The sequence below is a fragment of the Pithys albifrons genome, chromosome 4 (assembly GCF_047495875.1).
Source record: "Pithys albifrons albifrons isolate INPA30051 chromosome 4, PitAlb_v1, whole genome shotgun sequence".
Classification (NCBI taxonomy): Eukaryota; Metazoa; Chordata; class Aves; order Passeriformes; family Thamnophilidae; genus Pithys; species Pithys albifrons.
In genome coordinates this window covers 42,871,037-42,897,752 of record NC_092461.1, presented here as the reverse complement: position 1 = coordinate 42,897,752, position 26,716 = coordinate 42,871,037, and the positions used below count along the sequence as shown (strand labels likewise).

The window sequence follows — 26,716 nt, the reverse complement described above, 5'->3', positions numbered from 1 at the left end:
GTACGTAGGCACCACACATCTGTCTGGATTTGGTACCTGCTGTATTTCCCTCAGGGTGTCAATGACCTGCACATCACACTGAGCCAGAAGAGCCCTTTCCTAACAGAAATGGCATGTGCAGTCCCTTAGCTAGGCCTAACACTGCTCTCTGGGGAAGGCTCATCCTCCTCCTTCCCAGCTCTGCCTGTTGAGAGAAACCTGCATCTGCCCTCGAGGGAATAGCTCTGGGCAACCACACTGCACCAACACCTCCCTGCACAGCTGTGTGCACCAGCAACTGAGCTGCTTGCTCAGCTGTACCTCACCAAAAGCAGCTTGTTGAAGATCAGCAAAACCTGCCAAACACCTGCAACGCTCCAATGGTCACATCACCCTGCCGAGGGAATAGCACAGCAGAGGGGGGAATGATGCTGGCTTTGCTGCTGCTGTGAGGGTGACTTAAATATTCCTGATTTCCTCTTGCATACAGCAGGTCTGCTCTTCTTGGGCTTGGTTTTAAACCTTTTTAGTATCAGCTTTGAACAGAGCCTCCCTGTAATTCCACAGGGTCAGTGGTGAAGGCAAGAGATCCCAGGGATCCCAGACCCAACTCACATGCCAGGGAGCAGCCTGCCACAATTAATGAACTGGAACTGCTTCTCACAGATGTGAAAATGAAACTTTGCACTGGAAGCACCAGTGTCTTCTGCACTTATTTCAGTCTTGAGATGTGATCAAGGAAAACCTACAGCTCATGTTGCTAAGTAGCTGCCACCATAACAAATCCTTTTGTGTCTTTTCTGGCTCACTGCTGCCTCCCTCAGCATCATCCAGACTAGTAACAAGTTTGCATTTATATAATTACAAAATGCAAAATGGTAAAATTAGTTTATTTTCAGGGTCTCTCATGTGTTATTTGACCAATCAGAGAAACATTCCTAAGCAACAAATTTGGCTTTGAAATCCAAATATTAAACTTCTATTTTTTCTCACAACATTTGATTGTGGTTTCTTATTCCTTAAACATCAGCATTTCTTTTGTTTTGGAGATTAGTCCTGTAGTCAAGGAATATGAGAAGCAGATTAATTTGTACAAAGACAAAATTAGCTGAAGTTTTCTGCAAAAATACTCAGCAGTGGAACCGTTTATGGTATTCCAACCCCTTCATTTCAGACTTAGCAATCCAGTGCAATGTGTGGTACACGCTGCTGGCAAAGCACACATTGACTCTAACTCTGGCTTACTCTCCGGTAACATGAGGGCTGATATATTAAATTTCACAAAATGAATAGAAAATTAGTGTGGACACATCTGCTGGCAGAGGCTGGACTTGAGCTTTGTCATCAAAATACCTGATTTGAAGGAGGACTTTCAACTTCTGCCTTGAAAAGCAGAATATTAACAGTGGTGTGCAAGTTGAAGATGAACATGCCAATAAACCAGTTGTAACCAGGCCTGGGATACCTGAATTCAAACAGCAATATTATGAATAACTTTCTTAGACTGATTTAACACACATGCAAAGTTGGCACAGCCATCCGAAAAAGCAATCCTCGCTCCTTTGCTTCTCTATTCTCCTGCCCGGTGCTTCTTGTGTTATGCTGGAACAAGTTTCTGTACGGCTGCCCAGTGCACAGGATGTGGGAATTGATCCAGCTGGAGAAAAAAAAACATTTCTTTTGGTGGGTTTTACCCTGAATCAGTTCCCACCATCCTCAAACTTTAGAAAACTAAATTACCAGCACTACCTGGGCACTGCAAGGCAGGGAAGGGGAAAGCATTCCAAAGAAGTAGCAAAACAGTGTAATTTAGAGAGGAGTCCTTGCACAGAGAACACTACTGGCTTTAAGCCTCCATCTGCTCCAGAAGGATGCCAAGTGTCATGAGCAACTGTTTCTCATCACATGTATTCTTGATCAATGTCAAACGTCAAACAACATTTATAAACATCCATGATTAAAGGTCAACCACACAGTCCTCAATTATTTAGTGTTAGTTTCAGGCTGTTTTATGACGTTTAATGTTTTTATTGAAAACAAAAGTTGGGCAAACAGGAAAAGCAGGGGCAGCTGGGGGAGAGCATATAGAGACCCAACTCATGACAACCAAACCATCTCTTGTATTCTTCCTGGCTGCTGGGAAATAGCTACAGCCAAATGAAATCGGAGGGTGTGTTCTCCCAGAAAATTTCTGGCACTTCATTCTACTTATAACACAACATTAACATTAGTATTTGGCTAATATGAGTATTTTCTCCTAGCTGACTTTCTGGATTTTTTAAATTCTGCTTGAAGATGTTCTGAACTAAAACAAATGTAAAATCAGCTCCTGTGATAATAACCAAGGAAAACCTTCCCTTCTTCTACCTCCTTTCTTGTCTATCCCATGGCTTTATCAGACATTCTGAGGTCAGCAAGAAATGCAGAGAACTGTCCTTTCTTCCTTGTGTGTTGAGACCACCTATTTCTTGGCCCTTCTGCTTTTCTATGTTTCAGAAGCTCACACTATATAGCTGAGCCATTCCTTGGAGAAGTAACAGAAGAAAAATCTTTGAAAAAGCACAAAATGAATGTAAGCCTTTGAGGAAAGAGGTTGCACAAGTAATGGCCATTTGAGAGCTTTAGAAACAGAAAAATTTATGAGCCCCATTCCTTCCAAAAGGTAAGGTTAAATACCATCACAGACTCAGGTGTAGCAGAGGGATGCAATAGAAGGAAGAATAACCCTTTGAAATTTTACTTCCTTTATTTGCCGGTGTAAGACATCAGCTGGAAAGATCGAAGCAGAAAAGGCAATCTCATGCCTACAAAAGATGGGCTTAGCTCCACATCCTCAGCACCATGTATCTGAGCCTCCAACAAAGTCATTGAAGCAATGTTGTACAGAACAGCTGTCAGGTCAGTTGCTTAACAAGTTGGTTTGAAATCATGAAGCCTGAGTTCCTGTGATACCTTTAGATGATAATTTTAGCTAAGTCTTGTGAATTAGGAAGACTCCTCTACTCATTCCCTTCCCAGAAACAACACTATTTAACCTCCAGCTGTAGATGACATCACCTGCCCAACTTCCTCCCTTCAACACCAGTTGAAGTAAGAACAGAGCTCTCTCTTGGGAGAGCTGGAGCAATGTCTTCAAGGTGGGTCAGACACACAGGGCAGGAAATCATTCAACAACTCAGTCTACTTGAAGGAATATTTCATTAGATTCATGAACTGTTTTCCTTTTTACCCACCAAGGAGGAGTAATTTGGAAAGCAGGGCATGCATAGTACCCCCGCTGTGAACAGTTAAGCTTTGCAGACAGAAGATGGGGAAGATGGGAGGATGGAGCACGGAGAAGCATTTACAGCAGTTCCTTCTCCTCACTGCTGCACTGCAACACTACAGCCAAACACACTAGAGACAGTCCAGCCTGACTGAGAAAGGAGTGAGGAACACATTTTACAGTAATGTTATCAATCTAATCTAAAGCTCTCACAAGACAGCTTTCTGAAAACTAGGTATTACTGAACTGCAAGAAAAGCAGCTTCCTATATAGCAAAAACTCAGTTAATGCTTATGGTTAATTCCTTAAAAACCATTTAGACATTTATTTGAAGAGGAACTATAATAAAATGCAGATGCTATACTTCTTTACAAAGGTATTGGAGTACTTTAAAAAAACCACAGCAGTCATAGGGAAAACAATGAATGCTGTGCAGCAGAGAGCGTTTCTGCATCTCATCATGTGTGCCCGTAACATGTAGGGAATATACTTCCTGTAGGTACAGGAGAAATACAGAGCACAAATGCTCTATCACCAATCCTGAGACCTTATTCAACAGCTGACCAGTTTATTACCACTAAACCTGCTTTCCAAAAAGTTAAGTTTGTCAGTACTACTTGCAGGCCATAGGCAGATCTAGTAACAAATCCTGTATATGGTAAAGCAGAGCTCGCATTCAGTGCCCTAGATTAGTGTCACCAGGCATGTATGTTTGTGCAAAATTAACTTGTCATGTAACTGAGCAACACTGATTACAAAAGTGTACTGGATTTTTCCTGAAGAGGTCGAACGTTTCGTTCTAGTCTGAGGGCCCCAGTTCCCACACTTCTCTCCATTACACAGCTTGAACGAAAGGAATCAAAGTTACTGTTTTCCAGTGCAGGCAAGCTGTATCTACATGCACACACTGGGGCTGGCTCAGCCTGCATCCCATGGGATGGGCTCATCTCCTTCCTTCCACAGGTCCCTCCAAAGCACGACAGTCACCTGTATGTGGAGCCCAGGCCAAGCCAGCTCTCTGGATCCAAGCTGGCTCTTCACCTTCCCAAGACAGCCCGTGTCAATCAGAGTTCATTGCCCCGGCCTCTGTGTGAGTTCTGCAGGTAACCACATGATTCCAAGGGAGATGCGCTGCATCCATAGGTTTGAATCCAACCATCTGGATCTATCAGGGGCACGTAACTTCAGAGGCACTGCCATACAGGCAGAGGCAATTCCAGAAGCAAGGGAACAGCAGAGCTAAAGGAATTCAAACTGGATATGTTCTGGCATTCAGAAGAGACAGGCACAGAGATGAATCACATTTTATAGACAGTCTCCTCTAATTTTCCACAGAATGCTCAAACAAAAGCATAGTATGGCCAGTAGAATAACTCTCCCTTCCCACTGGCAACAAAATCTATTTACATATTCAAGCTTTAAATCTCTCAAATACCTAAATCCTTACATGTCCACTCCTAACACCAAAACAACCTGTAAGTGCTCAACCCCTCCTACACTAATGGAAGATGTTCAAACGATACAGCGCTAACACATAACAGCTTATAACACAACTTTTATTAGAAAAGTTATACACAACAGCATCAACTATTTTCAAGAATATTAACCTTGAAAAGCAACAAAACAGACTAAAAATGTGTAACAAGAAACTAATAACCTTCTCTATAATTAAACATTCAAGTTATCTACAATGTATCTTTTTACAAAGGGGAAAATTATGGTTTTACAGGCACATCATGTTGAAAATAAAGCTGCAGTAACTTTATACAAGTAACTTTTTCAAGGATTATTAAATCATGATCATCATGTAGTCTCACAGTTTTTCAAACATTCACATAATTTTACAGTTGAGTGTATACTGAAATTTCAGTCTCAAAACTATTTCAAAAAAGTGCCAACATTAAAACCAGAACCTTGAGTGTGAGTAATTTTGCCCTAAAAAAAATTAAGACAGGTCTCTATAATCAACATATTCAAATAATTTTTGGTGCTACCTGGTCTAACAGTAAAGCTTCATTCTTTAGAAATAAATTCATATTGGAATTTCCTTTGCCAAGCTGGTAAAATGTTTTGAACACAGAAGTGTACATTATCAGAACAAATTGATACCAAAACCATAAATATGTGCTAAGAGCCATTAATGCACTACACAACTAAGTGGAATTGTGCCCATTTGTACTCTATATTCAAAGTTTGTTGCCCTTTCAGTATAAGTGGTATGTAATTTAGCAACTTATTCTTATCTTTGTATGCCTGCTTAATAAAAAAAATCATATCATTTACAATCTAGAAGTCTGGTTTAACAAGTCTGGAGTTTATATACAGCTCTAACAATCCTAAAGCATTATGATATCTTAAAGGTCTAAGTGAAATGACTAGTTTTTATTTGTCACTTATTAACAGTAATTAGCCATCATCAGTAGTGGACCATAATGACATGATTAAGTGAAAAGGAATGTTTTGTCTAAAATGCTTAACATGTTCTCTCCTTTCAACGCATCACACAGAGGAAGTGCTTTCCACAAACACTCATTTCCCCTTAGCATCAAGGGCTACAAAAATCCAACTGCAAAAATGCAGTGACACAGCAAGCTGACATATCAGGCACCACCTTTCATATTGGCAGCTGTAAGAGACCCACGGTATGCACAAAGATCTAGAGAAGGGGAAAAAGCCCACTACAAATGAGAAGCAGGCCGAACATTTCAGATGAGTTTGGCAAAGTTTTTTATCAGACAATAGGTTGGCCATCCATGTTTACTTGTATAGGTTAAAAATATCTACTGAATCAACTAGTCAAATTATCGTAAGACATTTTAATTGATACTCAACATCACATGCACCAATATTGCACACATCTGCTCCGAGGTGTTAAAACAATCTTTATTTGGGCACTTGAGCTGTCTGGTTTCTGCAGCTGAAAGTCAAGTCACCCACCCCAGCAGTTTCACTAAAAATTTGAGTGGTAAAGTTAAAATACAAACCCCAAGATAACCCCAGAATAAAACCAAGGACTTTATACAGACAATAAAATCTAAATTTTCTGCAATGGTCTTGTGGGCCCTACAGACAGGGCAATACACATACACACCAGTGAGACGGGCACTAGCTCTGCTCTACATCACCTTTCAGATAATGTGAAACCTGGGACCAGGTGTTGCAATGATGTCACTGTAGGGTTCCTCCTGGGTCAGCTCTATAGCTTGCTGTTTTTTAAGTACCAGGAAACTGTAGAATTTTGCAGCTGCTTGTTTCCTATTTGTATTTCTGCACAGCTCAAGCAAACTGATAGATTCTGCTCCAGTCTTAGCAAGAGCTCTCTGAAAAACACAACATTGATATGACAAATTAAAGAGAGAAAGACACAGAAACAACGATGTCTCTTGGTAAAACTCTGTTTGTTGTCAAACCCAGGGTACTGTGAAGGATTTGGAAGGACCTGACATTGGATGAGCACATTCCAACATGTACATGAAAATTTCTATAGGCCTCCTATCTAAATGAAACCAAGTAGGCTTCCCAGAGATGTGTGAAAAATCATTCTTGAATCTGGTGAACTTATTCCAGTACAACTTACTCCAGTTGTACTGTAGTACAATACAAGATTTTCTTTCTGCAGTAAGAACTAACCAGTCTTTTTTGACTACAGGACAATTTTTTTCAAATAGGAATAAAAAAATATCAGGTTTTATTTCTCAAAATAAAAAGAACTCCAAATATAATCAAATAAAATTTCAAGAGATAATGTTCTTTAAAAGATGCATAATTTTCCCAAGGCGAAACCCTGTTTATTTCTAAAATTCCTCTGTCTGAAACTAAGTATCCCAAGTTGCTTACATTTTCTCAAAGTCTTGGCGAGAATGTATTTTTTAAAAAATCATGAAAATACATCTTCTTGCTGGCTAGGACAACAACTGACATCAATTTATAACAGAACCTGCTCTGCAATATCTACTAGATGAAAAGATATTTGGCTGGCCCAACCAAATTACTTTATTCTTAATCAGATCTCAATTTTGAATCTCATTGCAGACTTAATGTTTCAGCCATCCAGTGTGATGCTCTTTTGGGTACAAGGAAGAAAGAATTGAAAAAAGACAGACACGGTCCAAAGATAATTCTGAAGCTCTTTTCAGAAGTTAGGATGAAATATTCAGAGAGGAAAACATTACACATTACCAATCCAACATCTGCATACTTTAGAAATATTTTTAAGCTACAGTTTTACTGGTTTGGGCTGGGACAGAGTTGATTTCCTTCACAGCAGCTCATGGTGCTGTGTTTTGGAGCAAGCAGGCTGGGGGTGCACCAGGAGTCAGGAGGGGACAAAGCCAGCACAGCTGACTCCAGCTGGCCAAAAGGACAATCCCTGCCATATGGCATCATGCTCAGCACATAAAGCCAGGGGAAGGAAGAGGGGGGTGTGTGAGCATTTGCGACTGTGGCACTTACATTCCCAGTCACCATTACATGTAAGGAATTCCTGCTTCCCTGGAAATGGCTACCTGTCTGCCTGCTGTTGGGAAGCAGTGAATGAACTCCTTATTTTGCTTTGCTTGCACGCAGGATTTTTACTTTACCTATTAAACTGTCTTTATGCCAGCCCACAAGTTTTCTTGCTTTCCGCCTTCTGATTCTTTCCCTCATCCCAGCAGAAGGCAGACCCTGAGTGAGTGACCACGTGGGGCTGTGCTGATGACCAGGGTTTTTTTGTTTAAAGCAATCTTACTTAAACTAGCAGAATTCTTGCAAGCATGCAAAAGAACTGACTTAAATCGCATTAGTTTACAATGTAATTTGAACTAAATTTCAGTGTATTAAAGTATTGTAAGGGCTATTTAGGAGTTTAAAATTAAGTTTTCATTGTTTAAATATATAAGCAAGTAATTTTTATGATACAACTCTACTAACATTTTCCAGAAATCAAAAAAGCTTTTCCTTGATACATCTTAGTTTTGAGAAACTTAATAGAACAGACACTATTATTAAATCTCAGTTTACTGAAAACTCAGCTGCGTTCTCCCACTCCCTTCCCCCAAAGCCATTACACTGGAAGTTCAGAGATTATTAAACACTGACAATGACCTTTTATAAGCAAAGATGGAGTCTACCAATTTCACAAAAAAGCAAGGATGACTTTGGAAAACAAAACCAGCTTAGAGTGATGAAACTGAAGCACTTCAGTCACAGGAGATTCTCAGGAATTGCCAAAATGTTTAAGGAAAAAAAGGGGTAGGAGCTACAAACTTGGCTGAAAGGCAAAGGTAGTCCAAGAATATGTGAAGGAGACCACAGAGCAAACAGTGGTTTGTGATTCAGTTCAAGTGCATACAAGGAGTGTTCAATCATTGTATCAGAAAAAAGCTTTTGAGTTCCAGCAAGCAAGAATCCATCCTAGAGATGGAGTCTGTGCAGACTGAAGCCACATCCTGGAAATTGGACAAGGTCGGATTCCCACACTTGTTAGAGATTAGGCTTCTCATGGCATGGAATTTTTCCAACTAAGTCTAGCCAGGAGTAAATATCCTGTAAAAGGGTTTTAGCCCTAGACCTTGTTTGCCAAGGGTTACACAGCACGAAGTCAGAGGTGGTAAGGTTTCATTAAAAACATAATCAAACTAATTTATTTTAAAATTTAAATTTCTGGGAGTCTTACTTGCACACCCAGTGTGGACGTAAAGGTTGAAAAATTTCACTTCAGATTTTCTTTGGAAAAAGGTGACAATTAAATGAATAGAGACTTAATTTTAATTTAATTATTTTATGTAGATTTAATCAACTATATACATTTTTCCCCTCCAAGACATAACTGATATTTTAAGCTGTAACATCTACTGCAAAGAAAGCTCCTTCTTAACCTTTTAACTCAGGTCAAAGACATCAGTGGGCACACCCAAAAGTTATTTCCAGAGAAGGAAAATGATCATGTGTACCTGAAGTCCATGGAGCATTTGTTGAGTCCTCTTGTTCCATCTCCTTTCTTCTTGATCCTGATCACCCCCTGTGCCATCTTCCTCCTGCAAGTAGATATAAAATAAAAGCTGTCAATGAAGTTTGTCTTGATAGCCACAGAATATTAAATACTGTAGCTAAGAGACAAGTTATATTTTAGGATGTGGTTGGTTTTCTTGCAAAAAAATATTTTCATTAAGTAGCACAAACTAATTAAAATGAACAATAAGTTCAAAATTTCTTGTATAAGGCATCATAAACATATAGAATGTTTTAATCCAGCCACATATGAAAACAGGAGAACCTTCTAATTCCAAACAGAATGTGTATGCAATTTATAATATGAAATAACACAAATATTATAAAAGTAATCAAATATTTTAAGAATTTACATTTCCAAAGGCTATTATTTCCTAAGGACAAACTAAAGACTTTTCTTATGCCATTTACTGAATCCACAGTCCAATACGTATGGGAAACACATAAACTCTTTCTACACAGAATTCTTACCTCTTCTTCCTCCTCCTCCTCTTTCTCCTTTTCTTTCTCCTTCTCTTTTTCTGGCAGAAGTTCTAGCTCTGGTATCAGCTGGCAGATGTTTTGGGGCTCCTCTGGAGGCATTTCTACAGGTGGCATTTCCAGCTGTTGTGATGGTGGATGCTTTAAGAGGACACAATACAGTTAAACAAACAGTATAATTTTGTCAGTGCTTTGACAATATAATGATGATGCAACTGACCAGTTTCAGAAAATCCAAGTATCCAAATCTCAGCCATTTGTCAGCAGTTTTCATTTTTGAAAATAGAAGAGCAATTTTGTTTTGCTATTCATATGTTTATTTTTAATCTTTTAGATTCTACTCAAACCAGAAACTGATACCACTACAAGGACAAAGGCTTTTCAGTAACTTCACTTAGTCCACCATCCAAACTACTGATCCCACTTCCTGGATTGCCACATGCAAATTTAAAATTTGAAAAATGACCAGATACACTGCTACATGAACACACTTTTAACTCAGTGGAATAAGACATCTTCAGAATATCAAAATGCTGTTCTCAGCAATACAAACGGGAAGGAATTAAAACATAAGAACCTTGCAAAGTTTCAAAAAATGTAAGAATGACTTTGGTGCTCAAGTATTCTCAGCATATTCTCAGTAAATATTTATATCAAGAGGAAAACCCAGAAAAGCAGTTTAACAGGATGAATAGAGTCAGTTTTAATAAAATTAATATACAGTACTCCCCTCATGAATCTATACACAGTTAAGTGCTTGCCAGTAAAGTTACCCTGACACCGGAAACTGTTTCTATACAAACTCTAAAATGGCTAAGCAACTTCTGACTTGGTCATACAGCAGGTAAGACTACAGGTATGTTGCTAGAAGCCTGACCCGTTTGGTGTGATCAAAGCATTCCCAGCACACTCACACCTCCCCCTTTCACTGAGTTCAGTACAGTTGATGCTGATTTCACCCCATGACATGGCCAAGAGGAGCAGCAGCTGCCACCCTTTTTAATAAGATAATATCTAAGTGTCTCATTCTACAGCGGAAATCTGTTAGCCAAGGAACGTGAAAAGGGAGGTTAAAAATACACAAATATGAGACATAGCATAAACCAGGACTGCTCTCACCAGGCAAGCATTCAAAGAGAATACACCTTTCATTTTGACCATTTCCTTCCTCTCCCCTTCAAAATATTGTTTCCTTTCACACTGCATCACAGCTAGTTTCCAAGTCTACTCATAATTCAGCAAGGAATTATTTTCAGACAATCAGAGTTTCTCTTTGAAGCCTTAAGCCTGGAACACTAGGACTGTCTTAAAAATGAAGTTTGTGCAGCTAGCACAATCCCTGTGGGAGCTGTTCAGATACACTTGCCAAGCAGAACTTCATCGCTTTGCAAACAATATACTTAACTTGTTGAAGACTTTTTCTGGAGGAAATAGCATCATTTCTTTATTCTACCTGCATTTTAAATGTTTCAGTAAGCCTCACTTAAGAAAAACACCAGAACGACTACCCAGAGGCAAATGTTCTGATACTCCTCTAGTGAATCTCCCAGGACTAAAGAAAGCTAGGGCCTGTTTCATTTCCTGCTCAAAGACACTTCACACTTCTCATTCTCCATTTAAAAACCCCACAAAAACCAAAATTTTACTCACGGGTAACACTGGCTCAGGTTCTACTTGCTGCAGTTTGCGTTTCACACCTGTCTGAGGCGGTGGCGGTGGCATAACGGATTCATCCAGATTGGTTCTGCTGCCTTCCATCATCGACTCTTGTAAGCGGTTTGGTTCTTCCAGAATAGGTTCATCTGTATTCCACAACAAACCTTGTTTTAGATACTTTAGAATGTAATTAGAAACTATAACAAAGTCCAATCTGCTATTAATTTAGAGTTGAGCACTCTTAAGAGCCTGCATAGCTTTTGCAGTGACTTAAACAGAAATGGCAGAGATGCGCATACAACCTAATCCAACACACATTTAATCCACCGGTTCAAACAATTCCTAAGCATCCCCTATTTCTAGCAAAAATAGGTTATTTTAGGTCACAGACTGTACATCAAGCTAAACAACCATTACAAAGCTCTTTGCTTCATTCATAATCTTCGATGACTTAATATAAAGCACAAACAAAAGAGAAAAATAAGCTCCAAGGGAAAGCAAAGCATCTTTGACAAGACACAAACCAATGACATCTCGTTGCTGCTGTTGCTGCTGCTGCTCCTCTCTGGGAACTTCTGGGTTTTCAAAGTCTTTAAGGAACTCATCAAGGTTGTCAGCTTCTCCACCTTTCCTCCTCTTTCTTAGGTCTTCTGGTACCAGGGGTGTAAGACAGCGAGTGAAGAGCTACAGAGGGCAGGTAACATTATTCACTATTGCAGTTCTCAATGTCCCTTAATTTCATTTTTGCTCAAGCAATTATGAGCTATCTTCCTTTCCTATTTTTAAGCTCCTCTCCAACAGTACTCTAACACCTAAAAAAATAATGTATTTCTGTAGCTGATAACACCAATGCTTAAAATAGTTACCTTAGTTGTTTTAATATGGTTTTTTTCCCCAGTGATGAATATTGCTATCACTGTATCACTATTCATATGCTGATGTTTACTATGTATGAGGCACAGTCCTGAATACTGTCCATTTAAAAATGAACCTGCACAAAAACATTACCTTTAGTAGCCTGTTATTCCACAAAGGCTGTGCAGGCAGAGAGAAAAGCTTTTCAACTCCACCGGTTTCTTTCCACATCATCAGTTTCTTAGTAGGTGGTGCCAAATCCAAAGTCGTTACAATATCAGAGTAGTCACTTAATTGAGCTCGAATAGTCTTGCTATCCAGTTCTTTCACGCTGTCCACAATCAGCTTTCTCTTCCTCTTTGCTTTGGTTTCCTTGACTGTTGAGATTTTTAGCAAGTAATGAAGGTTAGCTGAGATACCACACCATAGAAGGATCTTGCAGGTTCTCTATAGGTCTTATTAACCCAGGTATAAAGCTGTGCACAAGAACCTAAGGCAACATTAGCTTTGGGAAAAAGACTGAAAAGCTATAAGCAGTGTGAAAGATCAAATACTAGGAATGTTGTCCCATAAACAGCATTTTTGTGCAGACTTGTAGTTTTACTGAATCTACCTAAGTCTCCATGTCCACAGCTGCACATGCCTCCCTCCCCTGTGGCTTGTTAGGCTGGTGCAAACCCTGGCCACCATGTCGATTAGAGGGACAGAGCACCTAAATGAGCGAAGGCTCAGAGAACTGGAATTGCTCAGCCTCAAAAAAAGAGAAGGCTGCAGTGTGACCTAATTGTGGCCTTCCAGCACCTGAAGGGAGAAACAAGATGGAGAACACTTTTTACAAGAGCATGTAGTGACAGGACAACAGGGAATAGTTTGAAACTGATAGACAGTAGGCCTTTACTAGATATTAGCAACAAATTCTTTACTGTGATGAGTGGTGAGACACTAGAACAGGTTGCCCACAGAAGCTGTGGCTGCCTTATCTCTGACAGTGTTCAAGGCCAGGTTGGATGGGGCTCTGAGCAATCTGGCCTAGTGAAAGGTGTCCCTGCCCATGGCAGTGGGGCTGGAACTAGGTAATATTTAAAGGTCCCTTCCAAACCCAGTCATTCTATAATTCTAATCACAGAGTTAGAGTATCACACCAAGTTTTTCCTCTAAGCCCTGCCTGAGCTTTGGTGGAGTTATTGTGGCTGGTTACCTAACCTGTAACTCTCACCTGCTCTAGGATGACTCTACTGTACATTGCTTACAGCCTGGCACTCTGCAGAAGGCCCTGAAGCTCTGGCAAATGCTGTCTTTGGTGGTCCCAGCAGAACAGCTGGACCCCTGTGCCAGCCTGCCACAAGAGGGCAGTGCCAGGGCGCTCTGATTGGCCAAGCAGGGCGTCAGGGTCTGGAGCTCAGTCTTAAAACATAGGACAAGCTACTTTCTTTCCAGATCTTAATTTTTTAATAAAGCAGGGATCTGTTTATAATCAGCCAAATACAGTATTGGTTAAAATAAGAAAGTTTCTTGTATTAAAGAAAAAGACAAGGAAATTACCTATTTAGGAGAAATTCAAATATAAAGATACATCTCCTGAACTCAGCAATCTATTAAAGCTACAAATCACTAAAAGAGCACTCATTCTCAGTGTAAGCAGTCACTTCTGGCCTTCACACATAGCATATCAAGAACTGTGCTGCACTACAGATAGCGTATTAGAATTAAGGACATGATGATTTCTATTTCAACTCAGTGCATTTTTACTAACATGTTGACCAAAAGCTGCAGTATCATGCTGCTGCACTACTGACTGCAGAAACTACAAACCACTATTCTCCAAGACCATCCATGTAAGCTACCTACCTGGAAAGTACTGGAAAGCTAATGTTAGAATAAAAGGAATTCAGCACTTGGTCCCTGGTTTCTCTCCCAGCTGAGCGGCAGAATCAGCAGCAAGGCTTGATATCAATTTCCACTCCATCAAGCTAAGGTAATCTCTGACAACCCATGTAAAATACTCCCCAATAGCTTACTCACCAGTTATATCAATAGGCTCCAGAGCAAAAGCCTCCTCTTCGTTGGGAACAAGCGTTGTCTGATCAGTCATAGTTGGTAACGGTTCAACTGGATCTACCGAGTCCGGGCTGTCCGGTCCACCCACTGCCAATTACAACAAGCACCTTGCACTACTTCAAAACATTGAGAAACTGTGCAACCCTACCCATCCCTCCTCCACATCTTCAAGTGCTTTACCACATTTCATACTTCTGAGCTTAATATGCTTTTAAGGAATGAGAATCAAAATTAAATTAGTTGAACAGTAATTGTAGATCTAGCCCTAGATCATACTCACTTGATACATTATCATCATCATCCATATCATCGTGGGGAGGTTGCTCTGGCATCATTACTCCACTTTCTGAGAGTGCAGGTGGGTCATCAAAAATACCACCATCATTATTACTGAGAAGTTTGTCATCTGAAGCAACCAGATGGAAGAATCAGTTTTGCATCCACAAATTCATGAAATAAGTATAGACAAATGTACAAAATACAGACAAGTTAACTACAACATAGACAAAAACAGTGCAAAGGTTAGAAAACTTCCAATGCTTATACAGAAGAAAGCAGTAGCACTTTTTCAAGGTGCACATCAGCTCCAATTTTAAGCTTACAGACAACTCTTATTACAATACACTTGCCATATATTTGCATCTTACTGGGTTTCTTAGAACTTCATTTGAAATATGCCTACACTTAACATGCTGTGTGTCATCTACACTGCTGAAGCACTTACAAACCACAATTCCACGGCTGACGGAATAACTCTGAGAGGGATCTTCACTACAAAGAAAACAATTTCCCCCGACCTACCCAAGAACTTATTAACGCACAAGATAGAACAGAGGAGAAACAAATTTCTCAAACTTACCTAATATACCACCATCATTTCCTTCTCCAAAATTATCATCTTTGTATTGGTCTTCATATTCCAGGTGATTAGACTTCTCATTGAGGTGACTGGTGCTCTGTTCAGGTTCCAGTAAGAGGTTGGAAGCACTGGTGCTCACTAGCATGTCATCCTCAAATGCACTACCTTCTCTCATCATCTCACGATCGTCCATCCCAAAGTCACCTGCAAGAACACAATCTCACTGCCATAAATGAAGAACCAAGATGCAACAGACCTAGCTAAGAGATCAGCAAAGGCCCACATGTAAGACCAAACTTCATCTTAATTGCAAAGTTAATGACAAGATGTAAGAAATTATGTCCAGCAATACCATAGCAAAAGTACTGTTGAAACCATTATAAAAACAACTATCTCCTTTTCAAAGCATTTTGTTGTACTTATCTGAATTGATATTAGCAAGATCCTACTAATTTTTATCTGACCAGAAACCATTCAATGGAATTCAAAAATGTTGTACCTTATGCCTCAAGGCTGGGCTTCAAGTACAGAGAGCAAAGCAACACAGAATCAACACCACCATCAATTCCCAGATTATTCTTTCAAAAAGAAAATTACTAAATTATGGATTACAATACAGTACACTGGGAACTAGACATTAAAATACAACTGTCTTTAGGCTTTGATTCAGATTTTAGAACACAGTCCTTGAAAAGACAGCAAAAGTAGTAAACTCGTTGCCACTGTCTGCTTTGGCTTTAGAAATCTCCCAACAGTTTCTGACAGAGAACATGCTTATGTTTAAAGCAACAGCTGACTCCATATTCCCATTACATTTGAAAATTACAATTGACATAGTACTTCACTAATTAACCTGAATGAATAATTTTCAGCTTTTCTTTCTGCCTATTCTAGGCAGCTAGAAGTTTGCAGAGCATTAGAGGACAGACTTTATGGAGAGACATGTACAAAACAAAAATTAAACATACAAACACAGAGCATGTTTGAGCTAATTTGTTTTGTGTTTAGTAAGCATTCTATAGTAATTGCAAAATGTGTCTTACAGTTACCAAAATTAGCTAGAACACATAGTAACACATGAGATCTTTACCAAAGTCATTATCCTGGAGGATACTGATGTTGCCTACTTCTTCTCTCATTGTAATTTCTTCCACTCTGCTCTGGTTCAAACTGAACTGCTGGGCCACATCAATATCACTTAAACAAGCAGAAGGCAATTATTAAAAAAACAGACAAAGCCTGCTTAAAGAAATGTGACATTAGTTCATAAAAGGTACATTTTACACTTCAGTCAACTATTGAAAAAACTGATAGTGAAGACTGAATAGGAAACATTACTTAGAACAGTAAGTCCATTCATTACTGGTTCAAAGCTACCCAAATGATGTTAGTTCTGGAAATACAGCAGAAATCTCTCTTACTCCTTGCTGTGTTTGGGTTACTAAAGGCAAAATTAATAATCAAGAAAAGACTTCATCCGTTTCATCTTCAAAAGCTATTAATTTAGTTTATCAAAATCTGTATTTAGAACCACTACTATATTTAGAACCACATTGTGATATTAAGGTATGTTTCTTAGAAGAACATAGAATTTTTATGCAGTTTCAAATTAGTATATACTCTAATTTGAATATAAACTAAATAGAACAGGGAGTAAACTAGAAATTTCATTATGAACAATCCAAAAGAGTAGCATCAATTTTTTCAAGATCAAGAACTATTCAGGTTGTATAACTTTATGTTTACAAGTAACACATTAGTAATCAAAAGCTTTAAGAATTAAAAAAGTGCCACAGAAGGTCCACTGGAAAACTTCTTGATCTTGTCTAACCTGGGAATGTATGTGATGTAGTGACTTGCATAGAAGAAAAAGGAAAATAATAGATATATAAGTTTTTCAAAAGCCTCTGTAAGGACAGCTTAAACTTCGGTTAAAATTGCATGCTATAATCAATACAAAGACCATAGCACACTTGCTTAGTAAAGACTCTACAGATTCTTTTTCTTTACAATCAGCGACGAGTTAGCTGTTTAAAACCAGGTTCTCCTCAACTAAACACGAATATTATTTGCATGGAAGTAAAACACCCTCAAGCTTACTCTAGATCAGGAAGTGGTTGGTCGAAATCATGAAATTCCTCGGGTAAGGTAATAGCATTGTAAGCAGCCTCTCGGTTTTCCTCAGGCAGATCAACAACTCCTGCAGAGAAGAACACCCGAACTTGAGTTCCCATTCCTTACAAGGACCGCATTTTTCTCTCTGCCTTTAGCATTGTTCACCCTGCATGAGCTTCTTGTCTTTAAATTTATTGAACTGAACTGATGCTGAGACACCTACGAAGAAACCTTAGATAATGTTAGTAGTGAGATTCAGACTAAATTCAACATATATACCCTCAAGCTCCTGCACTGTTTGTATAACCCTGGAAGCCTCAAATCACTCAGTATTGTTTGTGTAGCACTATGCAGAGCTGTGCAGCCAACACAGGCACTGTAGCACACTACAGGTACCTGTTATAAAATAATTTTATCATGATGCACAATATGAACTGTTGAGTTCTACAATTCAGTTTGGGTAAAGCAGTGGCAGCACAGCTACTGCTCTACTCTGGTCATTTGCTCAGTTCCATGAGCTCCAAAAATCCCGGAACAGCACTGACTGTACTAGGCCACACAAACTCTTAGGATTCTGCATGTATGAGAGCTGAGTACCTAAAACACATACATACCTTTTTTTATCCTCTGGAGATGCTTAGTCTGTTATTCAGCAGGCATTCTGAGAGCATGACTATCAGATTTGGCATCACAAAACCAGTGCCAGTAGTTGGTACCTCTCTTTTATACCAAGTCTTAAGAGTTCAGGACACTTGAAAATGCGTGGGAAAGCAGGTTCAATTCCTTCTGTAACTTGCAGATTTGTGTTCTATGCTCTGCCTTCTGACTCACACGTACAGCACAGGCAATTCTGAGGTGCAGACACTTCAGAAAGACTTTGCCACTGTGCTCCCCTCCACAATGGACAATCAAAGAACCACAAAGAACCACTGTCCACAGAGACCAGGAACAAGCACGAGTCTGTAGCTTACTCAGTGTTGTACTTGGCTAGGAATGAAGAAACCTAGTCCATCATCTTTTCAGGGCTATTCAGTATTTTTAACTGTTGGCTGCTTAAAATGAAGTATGTAAATGATTCTCAGAGCAGACAATCAAGACAATGCTTAAGCCACAAAACTGATAAACTGAGACCAAAGACAAGTGCCTCAGTTTGTTTTAGGTCATCGTGCCACTTTTTGTACATCTTGGTTTTAAGGTGCTTCACCTTCTACATGCATGATGTTGGGAATGGGAAAACTGGAACAACAAATTGCCTTGTGAAATTAAAACAAATTTATGTGTTCTTATCACCCAGGGAAGTTCAACACAATAGTAAACAAAAAAATTGCCACTGCAAGATACATAAAGTTCAATGCCTAAATCACAACCTAATTATCAGGAAATGAAGATAAAGGCATTATACACCTGAACTGCTCTCAAGTTACTGCTGCACTGGCTTTCAAGAGTTGCCTTTTTAAAAATCAAAAAGTCTCCAAGTTCAGCTTTTAAATCTACTGCACTCACAAACTTAAGAGGGTAGAATGAGATTCAGCAGCTGTGAGCACCCAGCAGCATCCCTGCCACAGCTACACTCCAGCTGGAAAAAAAGTTTCCCAGGTCAGAATTAAAGAAAACTATCAATTGTACGTAAGCCAAATAATTAACTGCTGGATGGAAAGTCATTTCAGGTATTAATATGGAACACCATCCCCACGAAAGATCTTAGAGTAAGCAACAATAGAGAGGGAAATCATGCTGCAAAAATACAAAAGGGAAAATATTTTTCTTGCACACATTACAGTTCACATTATTTCTAGAAACTAAAATGTTAAAGTGGTAAAAAACCAGTTTACTTATATATTTCTTCAGTAACTCATGGCAAAGCAATCCTTACCCTTCACAGAAACAAGGCCTCTGCTGTGCTTCTATTCTGTAAGACACTGGCCTTTTCAGACAAAAGGTGAAAACCACGCAGTGTATATTTAACATCACGCACCAACAACAGCCAAAATCGTAACTGAGATTTTAAGGAATCAGTGTTAATAGGAAAAGTTTTCATTCAGAATTCAGTTAAAATACATTTTTCAGCAGGTAAGTCAGCCACACAGCCAGCCTGAGGCTGCACTAAAGAAAATAACCTCTGCTATAACTTCATGTAATGCTACAAACATAAGATGGCAGAATTCTATGCCTTCTTAATAAAGATATTTATCAACATGACTTATCAGAGTGCTTAGACAAAGACAGATACCTGGACGAAAAGCCATCTTAATCTTAATGAAAGCCTCATTACAGTCTGCAAGAAGGTATTTTGCTTTCCTGTGGTAGATTCTAACAACGCCGAGTAAAAGATGTCCTGATGTTCGAAGTGCCATCTTCACCTACAAACATGATCAGTGAATTAGAGGCAGCCTTACTTCTCCTTTTATGACATTTCAGTCACTATTCAGTTACCCCACTCAAGAAAAATCAAATATGCAAAACAAGTCCAAAAATCAGCAGAAAAGTGAAGAAAGAAAGCATGCAAAGTCTACATCCAAGATGACACTCTATGTCTCACTTACGGACAACCTGGAAAATATCAGCAAATTAACAGCAGCTTACTCCAAGAATTCCCAAACACTGCTCTTAGTGAAAAGAGAAAAAGGGACGAAGTCCATTTTTATCACATCCTTTTTCTAACATCTTTGTTATTTTAATTGTGGAAGAAGTGAAAAACACAAAAAGTTGGACAGCCATAAATAATGATCTGATGAAGTAAAATACGATTATAAATGGTTATTTGTCACCTTTCCAATTTTCTGTCCTGCAGTTAAAATCAGAGATAAATAGTGGAAGATACAAAGGGCCCATAAACAAGCACTGCCACATTAAAACAATTTTAAGTTCTTTTCCTCTTATCTCACTGCTTTAATATGTAATCAAGTATCTCCTCTGAGAACACAAAACTGATAAAAAAAATAATCCAGAGAAGGACTTTTAAGTACGTTAGGCTGAAAGAGCATGAAACTTGTGTTGAAGGGTACATGGAACAATTCCCTCACAGAAAGATTAAGCCATCCAGAATTTAACCTCAAACTGTAAGATTTCAAAATTTGTATTGTCTACAATGTCTTTCTAATATTTCACCCAATGAACATGTTACACAAAGTTAAACACATGAAAGAGTGCCCATTAATTTCTCCTCTCTCTAAAAGAATGCTACAGCAGCTCACTAGTGAGTCTATGAGCATTACCTTCTTTATCAATCCTTCCAGAGCTCACAGTGAAGCAAATCCCTGTTCTGGAAGTATCTCTGTGATTGTACTATACATCTTCCACTTATACTTAGCAGTTTCTCTGAACACATTATAGAAACTGCTAACATTTGAATCAACTAAGTAAAAGAGAAAAATAAATTTTCTTTCTTTTTCAAATAGTTGCCTTTTGTGTAAGACATTCAGACATCTGTTGTGACAAAAGTCACAACCATATCACTACTTCACTAATTCTAACATGAAGTTTCATTGTCATCAGTAGCAAAGGGAAAGAAGAACAAAAACATTTAAAAACATCAAGCTACTAAAAATTTCCTCTGGTTTCCCAGTAGAGTATTTCACATACGAAGAGACATTTCCACCCTTTAAAACAGCAACATTAAGAACTTTATTTGCCTCACTGACCCTAATAGGAACTTCTGCAGGTGTATGTACAAGTTCTTTTGACTACAAGGAACATCACATTAGTGTAAAATAAATACCTTTGGGGAAATGATACTCTCCACGCTGCTCTCCAGATTACATTCAAAGACATGGGCTTTGGTCAGCTTCTTATCCCAGTGGGCCGCCAGCCAGATTTTGGCCAGCGGCCCACGCTTGCTCAGGACAAAGTGGGCATAGAACATGGTCCCAGATGTCTAAAGCAAGGTGCAAACCTGCAAAAAGAAAGACAAATATTTTTTCTAGATTTTTTATTTTATGAGGAACATCCTTGTAAACACTCCCCTTATGCTCAGAAATCGTGCACATGTTTCCTTTTCAACCACTAAGGTCAGACTATTTGTTTAAAATATTTAAGAAGCCAACAACTTACAAGTGGTGTTCATGTAACAGCATATATATATATATGTTACATATACACACACACACATATATGTTTATATATATATGTATACACACACACACATACACATATGTTACAGAGGAATTATAAAGCAGAAGGAACAGCAACCAACAGCATTTACACAATTGAAAAATGTTTGCCATCCCTCAAGAGGAAATAATTTTGATTATATTAAACTTCATGGTAATGATACCAAATTCTCATAATGCAAAGAAACACATCTCAGTTGCCAGTCCACAGTAGTTCTCTATCACTTCCATGTTTTTCTACTCTTAATTCAGTAGCTACCACTATACTATACCAGTAGATATTCTACATTGTTTCAGTAAAACATTCGCAATTATAAAATATACAACCCTAAACTTTTTGGACTTCATTATATTCTTAAACAGGAAGGACAATTATGCCTTTATTTCTGAACAGACTGTGCCCCGTTTCATTTTTTTTTATTCAAGTGTTTAGAAAAATGGTGAGAAAATTGACTGCTTTATTCCAAAGATCCTTAAGATTCCACTTTCTTTCTCCTTCAGCAGAAAAAACCCCTTCCTTTTATCTATTTGCCTCATAACTACCTTCTTATATGTCTGTTGCCAACACACCAAACCATGGTGAAGAAGAACAGAATGATGGCTTCTGATCTAAACATGCCAATTCAATGCATCTGTTAGCATGTGATTCAACAAGTTGAGGGAAAAGTTAAAATGCCATTTGTATTTGTGGAGACTGTGTATGCACTGAGGCCAGCACCTCACAGGGATGGACATGTGTAAGCTTTTTTAGGAAGCACAATGAAATAAATTTTGGAAGTCTCCTTGCTCAATAAACATTATTTAAAGGTACTCTACCTACTCTTTTCATTTCCCTAGTGTTTTTTGAAAGACATGACACCGTCTCAAAGGCCAGCAGGCAATTCAATCCTTTGTATATTTTCAAAGGCCTCAGTATTTTTGTGTGTGCAGAGACGCAACTTCACAGCAGAGCATTTTGGTATCTTGAGTTGCTACCACAGCCATGCAGTGATCTGGTCACAATAAACCTGTAAATTATCCCTGAACATGAGGAATAGGGAAAAACACAAACATAGAGTTGACAAACAGACTTGTATTAGCACACGAAAATCACTCAACAACAGTTGTGCTTTGATAGTGGAATTTGGCACAATTATTAAAACTCGTAGCACGAGTTTCACAAAACTTCAGACACAGTTAACTGTAACCCTAAAAATAGATTTAACGTTTCCTGTTAAATGTGAAACACACTATTTGGATAAATTGTTTCTGTCCAAGTTGCACATCACTTTAAATCTGTTTCTCTTCATCCATTACTGAAGCCTTGTCACAGAGAAACAGTGACAATTGCACTATACACAGTTTTAAAGTGTTTCAATATGAACTATTGTTAATAAACTAATTCTACTCCCTAAAGCACTAATTTCCTGTCACAAATGAGTCTCAGTCACTTCTAAATTTCAGCAGATGCTCTGCTCTGTAAGGTGATATCTGGGTTACAGCACCTGTACAAAGCCCACCTTTATGGTTCTGAACTGTTTGGTGCCTCAGCACAACTGGCACCAATGGCTGCTCCCGCTGCCTCCACAATTTCTTCTTTCTTTTCAGATGCTCCTTTTCTGTATTTCAGGCATTTTGTCGATCTTTAATTCATAGGACAGTCTGCTGATGCAGTGGCATAAAAGGAGCAGTAGATCTTCTGGCATAATTTGTGGCTGGGATGAATGTTAAAAGAACCAAGTGGCAGAGTGCTCATGCAGACACACAGAACATAACAGGTCAGAATTGACTAAAGAGGAGCTGACGGCTCTTAAAAGGTGAAACAAAACTGCCAATTTCTGAAATTGACTGGATATGAACCAGGACCCTCAAACTTGCCCTAATTACGCTTTCTTCCATCTTTCTTGCACTCCTCTAAGGCAAAAAGAATACATACTCACACAAGACCAAATCCTGATCTTGCCAAATTGAGGTTTTAAAATACATGAAACTTTATTTCAATTAACTTTAAAGTTGCTTCAATGTGCCACAATTGTCTTCAAGTTCCTCTGCCTAAATTGGTCACCAACTGCACATTTTAAAAAGAAACATAAAAAAGGCTGTATTTCTATACACAGAATAAGTGAACGTGTACAGCAAAACTAATGTAATACTGGTACTACTCTGGTAATTGATCCTTCCAAAGTAGCAACAAAAAAATTTGGTAGATGCCAACTATGAACTTCATCTTAACCCTCAACAAATTAAGTCTTAAAGTCCTTCTGCATATTAGAATGGCCAGCTATCTAAACTCTGAAAAGTGTGCTGGCACAGTCAGTCTCATCCTTCAAGGCACTCAGAAAAGTGCTTAATGAACTAACAGTTGACAATAATACTGCAGACAACAGACAGAATATTCAACGTATTTTAATTTGACTGTGGTTCACTTCAGCCCATTAAACCCACCTGTCTGCTCTCCATAGATCAGGTTATGGAAACACACCAGGCCATAAGTAAAGTTGTCTTCAATTTCAATGTCACCACTTTTGTTCCTGTTGTACGGCTACTCCAAAACTGCAGTCATGCACAGCTAAGTAGACAAGTTCCATACTATAGTTTAAGAAATCAGCCAGGCATTTTAATTCAGTTATCCTTATGCTATTCCTCAGCCTCTCTTCTCTGCTGGTTCCCCTCCGTGTGCATTTTCCTCCTGTACTGTCCCTGCTTTGCTAAGCCACGGCAGCCCTGGGTGACCCAGGGAAGGGCAAGACCACCCTCTGCACCTGCAGCAGAGTCTGAGCTGGCCCCACCAGACTTCAAAAGTTCAGAACTCACAACCCTTCCCTGTACAGTCCTTCTGACAGGACTGAACCTCCCTGCTGGGGGCACTCACAGTGCTGTCACCCTCACAGGTTTCAGGAGCACAGTGAACACCTGCTGACACTGAAAAAAAAAATTCACCACAAACTCCACCCACAACATTTTACAGCTCCGTGTCTCTTTTCACCACTACCTTATTTGATCTCTTTCCTTCAGCCACCTTCACAGTGCTCTGGTTAATACACACTTTTCCAAATTTTAACACATTTCTCTGTGGCACCTGCAGCTTTACTGAAGTTTAGGGACAAGTCACCTCAATTTCTTATGCCCACAAAATCAATTATTGAAAAAGAAGAAATTGAACTACTTTGACTTGGCACACCTTTGAAAAATGCATAGAGCCTTTTCCATTTGTCTCCAGGTCTTGGTTTTTCATCAACTTCTGGTTTTTTTAAATTCTATGGCTGAGGTTGCACTACCAGGTCTACTAATTACTCAAACCACACCACTCCATTACAGGAACTGTTCTCCAATTACAATATACCACACACCTCCATAATCAGATGGAACCAGCACCCCACTGAAGTTACTCATTCAAAAAGCAGGTAACTCACAAGTACTCCACAGAGTTGGAGACTGCTGAACCCTGGGAACACCATCCCCCTCCTCCTACAGTTCCACATTCATACCTAGGCCTCAGCAGGTATCCTGCCCTTGGCCCTACATTCAGAATGTTCACTCAACCAGTGGAAAAGAAAACTTTTTAATTTAAGGCGACCCTTCATTACCCCAACCTGCTTTATGCAATTCCAGTTCCAAGTCAGGCCAACAAACCTGTGGAAACCAGGTATTAACACACTCCTTAAAGGTACAAAAGTTCAACAGAAGAACAGAATTCCTTATGTTGCTCCACCTTTTGCAGCAGTTACTCCTCTGCACTGTTCACCCAAAGACCCCAGATGTAAAAAATTAACTTTTTAACATTTTGCCTCTAAGAAGTTAAACTGGGGCAACTACTCTCATTTCTTTGAGAAATCCCGTATCAGCAACACGGATGGCAAGACACGATTAATTTCATTGTCTAGTATAGTAAGGTAAGTTTATTGTAAGTTTCACTAGTTTTTTGCTCCTCCTTTTATTCCCCGCACCACACCATTTCCTCTCTAGTTAAAACTTGAAATCAGTGGCCTTTGCTTTTCCAAGTTTCTCAGAATGTCAAATATTTACAAATGAACCTTCACAAAATAAAACCCATGCCTGGCACTATTAACGCTTTGACGTCCCCTATTTTTGATGACACAAGTTTTACTGAGTAAGAGGGTAAGGAAAGCTGCTCATTGCACATGGTCACGCAGTGTGGGCATCAACAGTAACTTCTCCAAATTTACAACATTTCCTTTATGTATCTAAATTTTAGGAAAAGCCTTTTTCACTGAAGCAGTGCCATGCCAGTAAGCCACAGTGACCTAAAATTTCCTTTGCTTTTGATAAAGACACACCTTCTTTTACATTTAACAGCAGAAGCCCTTCTATTCGGGATCACTGAAATTTTAACAACTGCAGCAAGATTTATATGAGTGTCCATAAGAGGAGGGATCTTGGTTCTTCAAGAGGCCGGCATTTTTACAGGGGCCTTTATATGTAGCTCAACAGCCACAGCGCCCAGGCAGGAGTTCATGTTACTAGCGAGGACTGCGAGAACATTCAATACTCTGCTTCATTCGTGACAGAAGGTAAATTATACTACAAAACAGGAGACTGGCAGATGAGACGTCACTCGTTTCCCCCTCCCCAGCCTGCAGCAGCCCCGCTATCCCTTCCACGAACCCACCGTCAGGGATGTGTTACAGCGGTGTGGCCCCCGCAGCTCCCCGGGAGGCGGGAAGGTCCCTGTGGATCCGCACGTGTGGACGCTCCCGATACACGGGCCGAGCCTGCCCCGGGCCCTGCCAGTGCCGCCGCCAGGCCGCGCACAGGGCCCGGCAGCGCCCGCCCCGCACACCGGGCCCGCACAGCGGCTCCGCCGCGCAACCCCCGGGCAGCTCCAGCCGGCCCCGCCGCCCGCCGCACCGCGATGGCTCGGCCGGAGCGCAGGCCCCGAGCCCGGGCGTGCCGGCAGCGGCCCGAGAGCCGCGCTGCGGCCGAGCCCCGCCGGGGGCCTTCGGGCGGCGACAGCGACCGGAGCCGCTCCTTACCCTGCTGCGACGGCTCGCTGCTCCTGCCGGGCCGAGCCCGTGCCGAGGCGAACCGGAGCCCACCGGAGCCGCGCGGGCCGGGCCGGGCGGTCGCTCGCACACTCAAGATGGCGGCGCGGCCCTTCCTGCGCGCGAAGGCGCCGTTCAAACCGCAGGATGTTTACGGTCAAATTCCCCCCGGCCCCGGCGCCGCCACCGCGCATGCGCCGCACCCGCAGGGGGGCGGGGCCACCGAGCGCCAGCGCGGCCAACTGCGCATGCGCGGGGGCGTCCCCGGGCGGCCGCGGGGCCTGAAGGGGAGGCGGAGGCGTTTGAAACAAACATTCCTCTTTTTTTTCTTTCTTTTTTTTTTTTTTTTTTACATCCTTGTCCCCGT

General features: G+C 40.1%; 1 protein-coding gene across 1 annotated transcript; it reads right to left on the bottom strand.

Annotated features, from left to right (window-relative positions):
* Window positions 1-4,779: 4,779 nt before the first annotated feature.
* Window positions 4,780-26,537, bottom strand: RAD21 (RAD21 cohesin complex component). The gene is made up of 14 exons (XM_071553950.1): window positions 26,341-26,537; window positions 20,977-21,150; window positions 19,489-19,618; window positions 17,244-17,343; window positions 16,234-16,340; window positions 15,144-15,347; window positions 14,565-14,690; window positions 14,249-14,371; window positions 12,380-12,603; window positions 11,896-12,055; window positions 11,366-11,517; window positions 9,707-9,856; window positions 9,178-9,261; window positions 4,780-6,564 (listed from the first exon to the last, which is right to left on the bottom strand). Exons 2-14 carry the CDS (start codon window positions 21,118-21,120, stop codon window positions 6,373-6,375), a joined length of 1,896 nt encoding a protein of 631 aa, XP_071410051.1. The 5' UTR covers window positions 21,121-21,150; window positions 26,341-26,537; the 3' UTR covers window positions 4,780-6,372.
* Window positions 26,538-26,716: the final 179 nt, after the last annotated feature.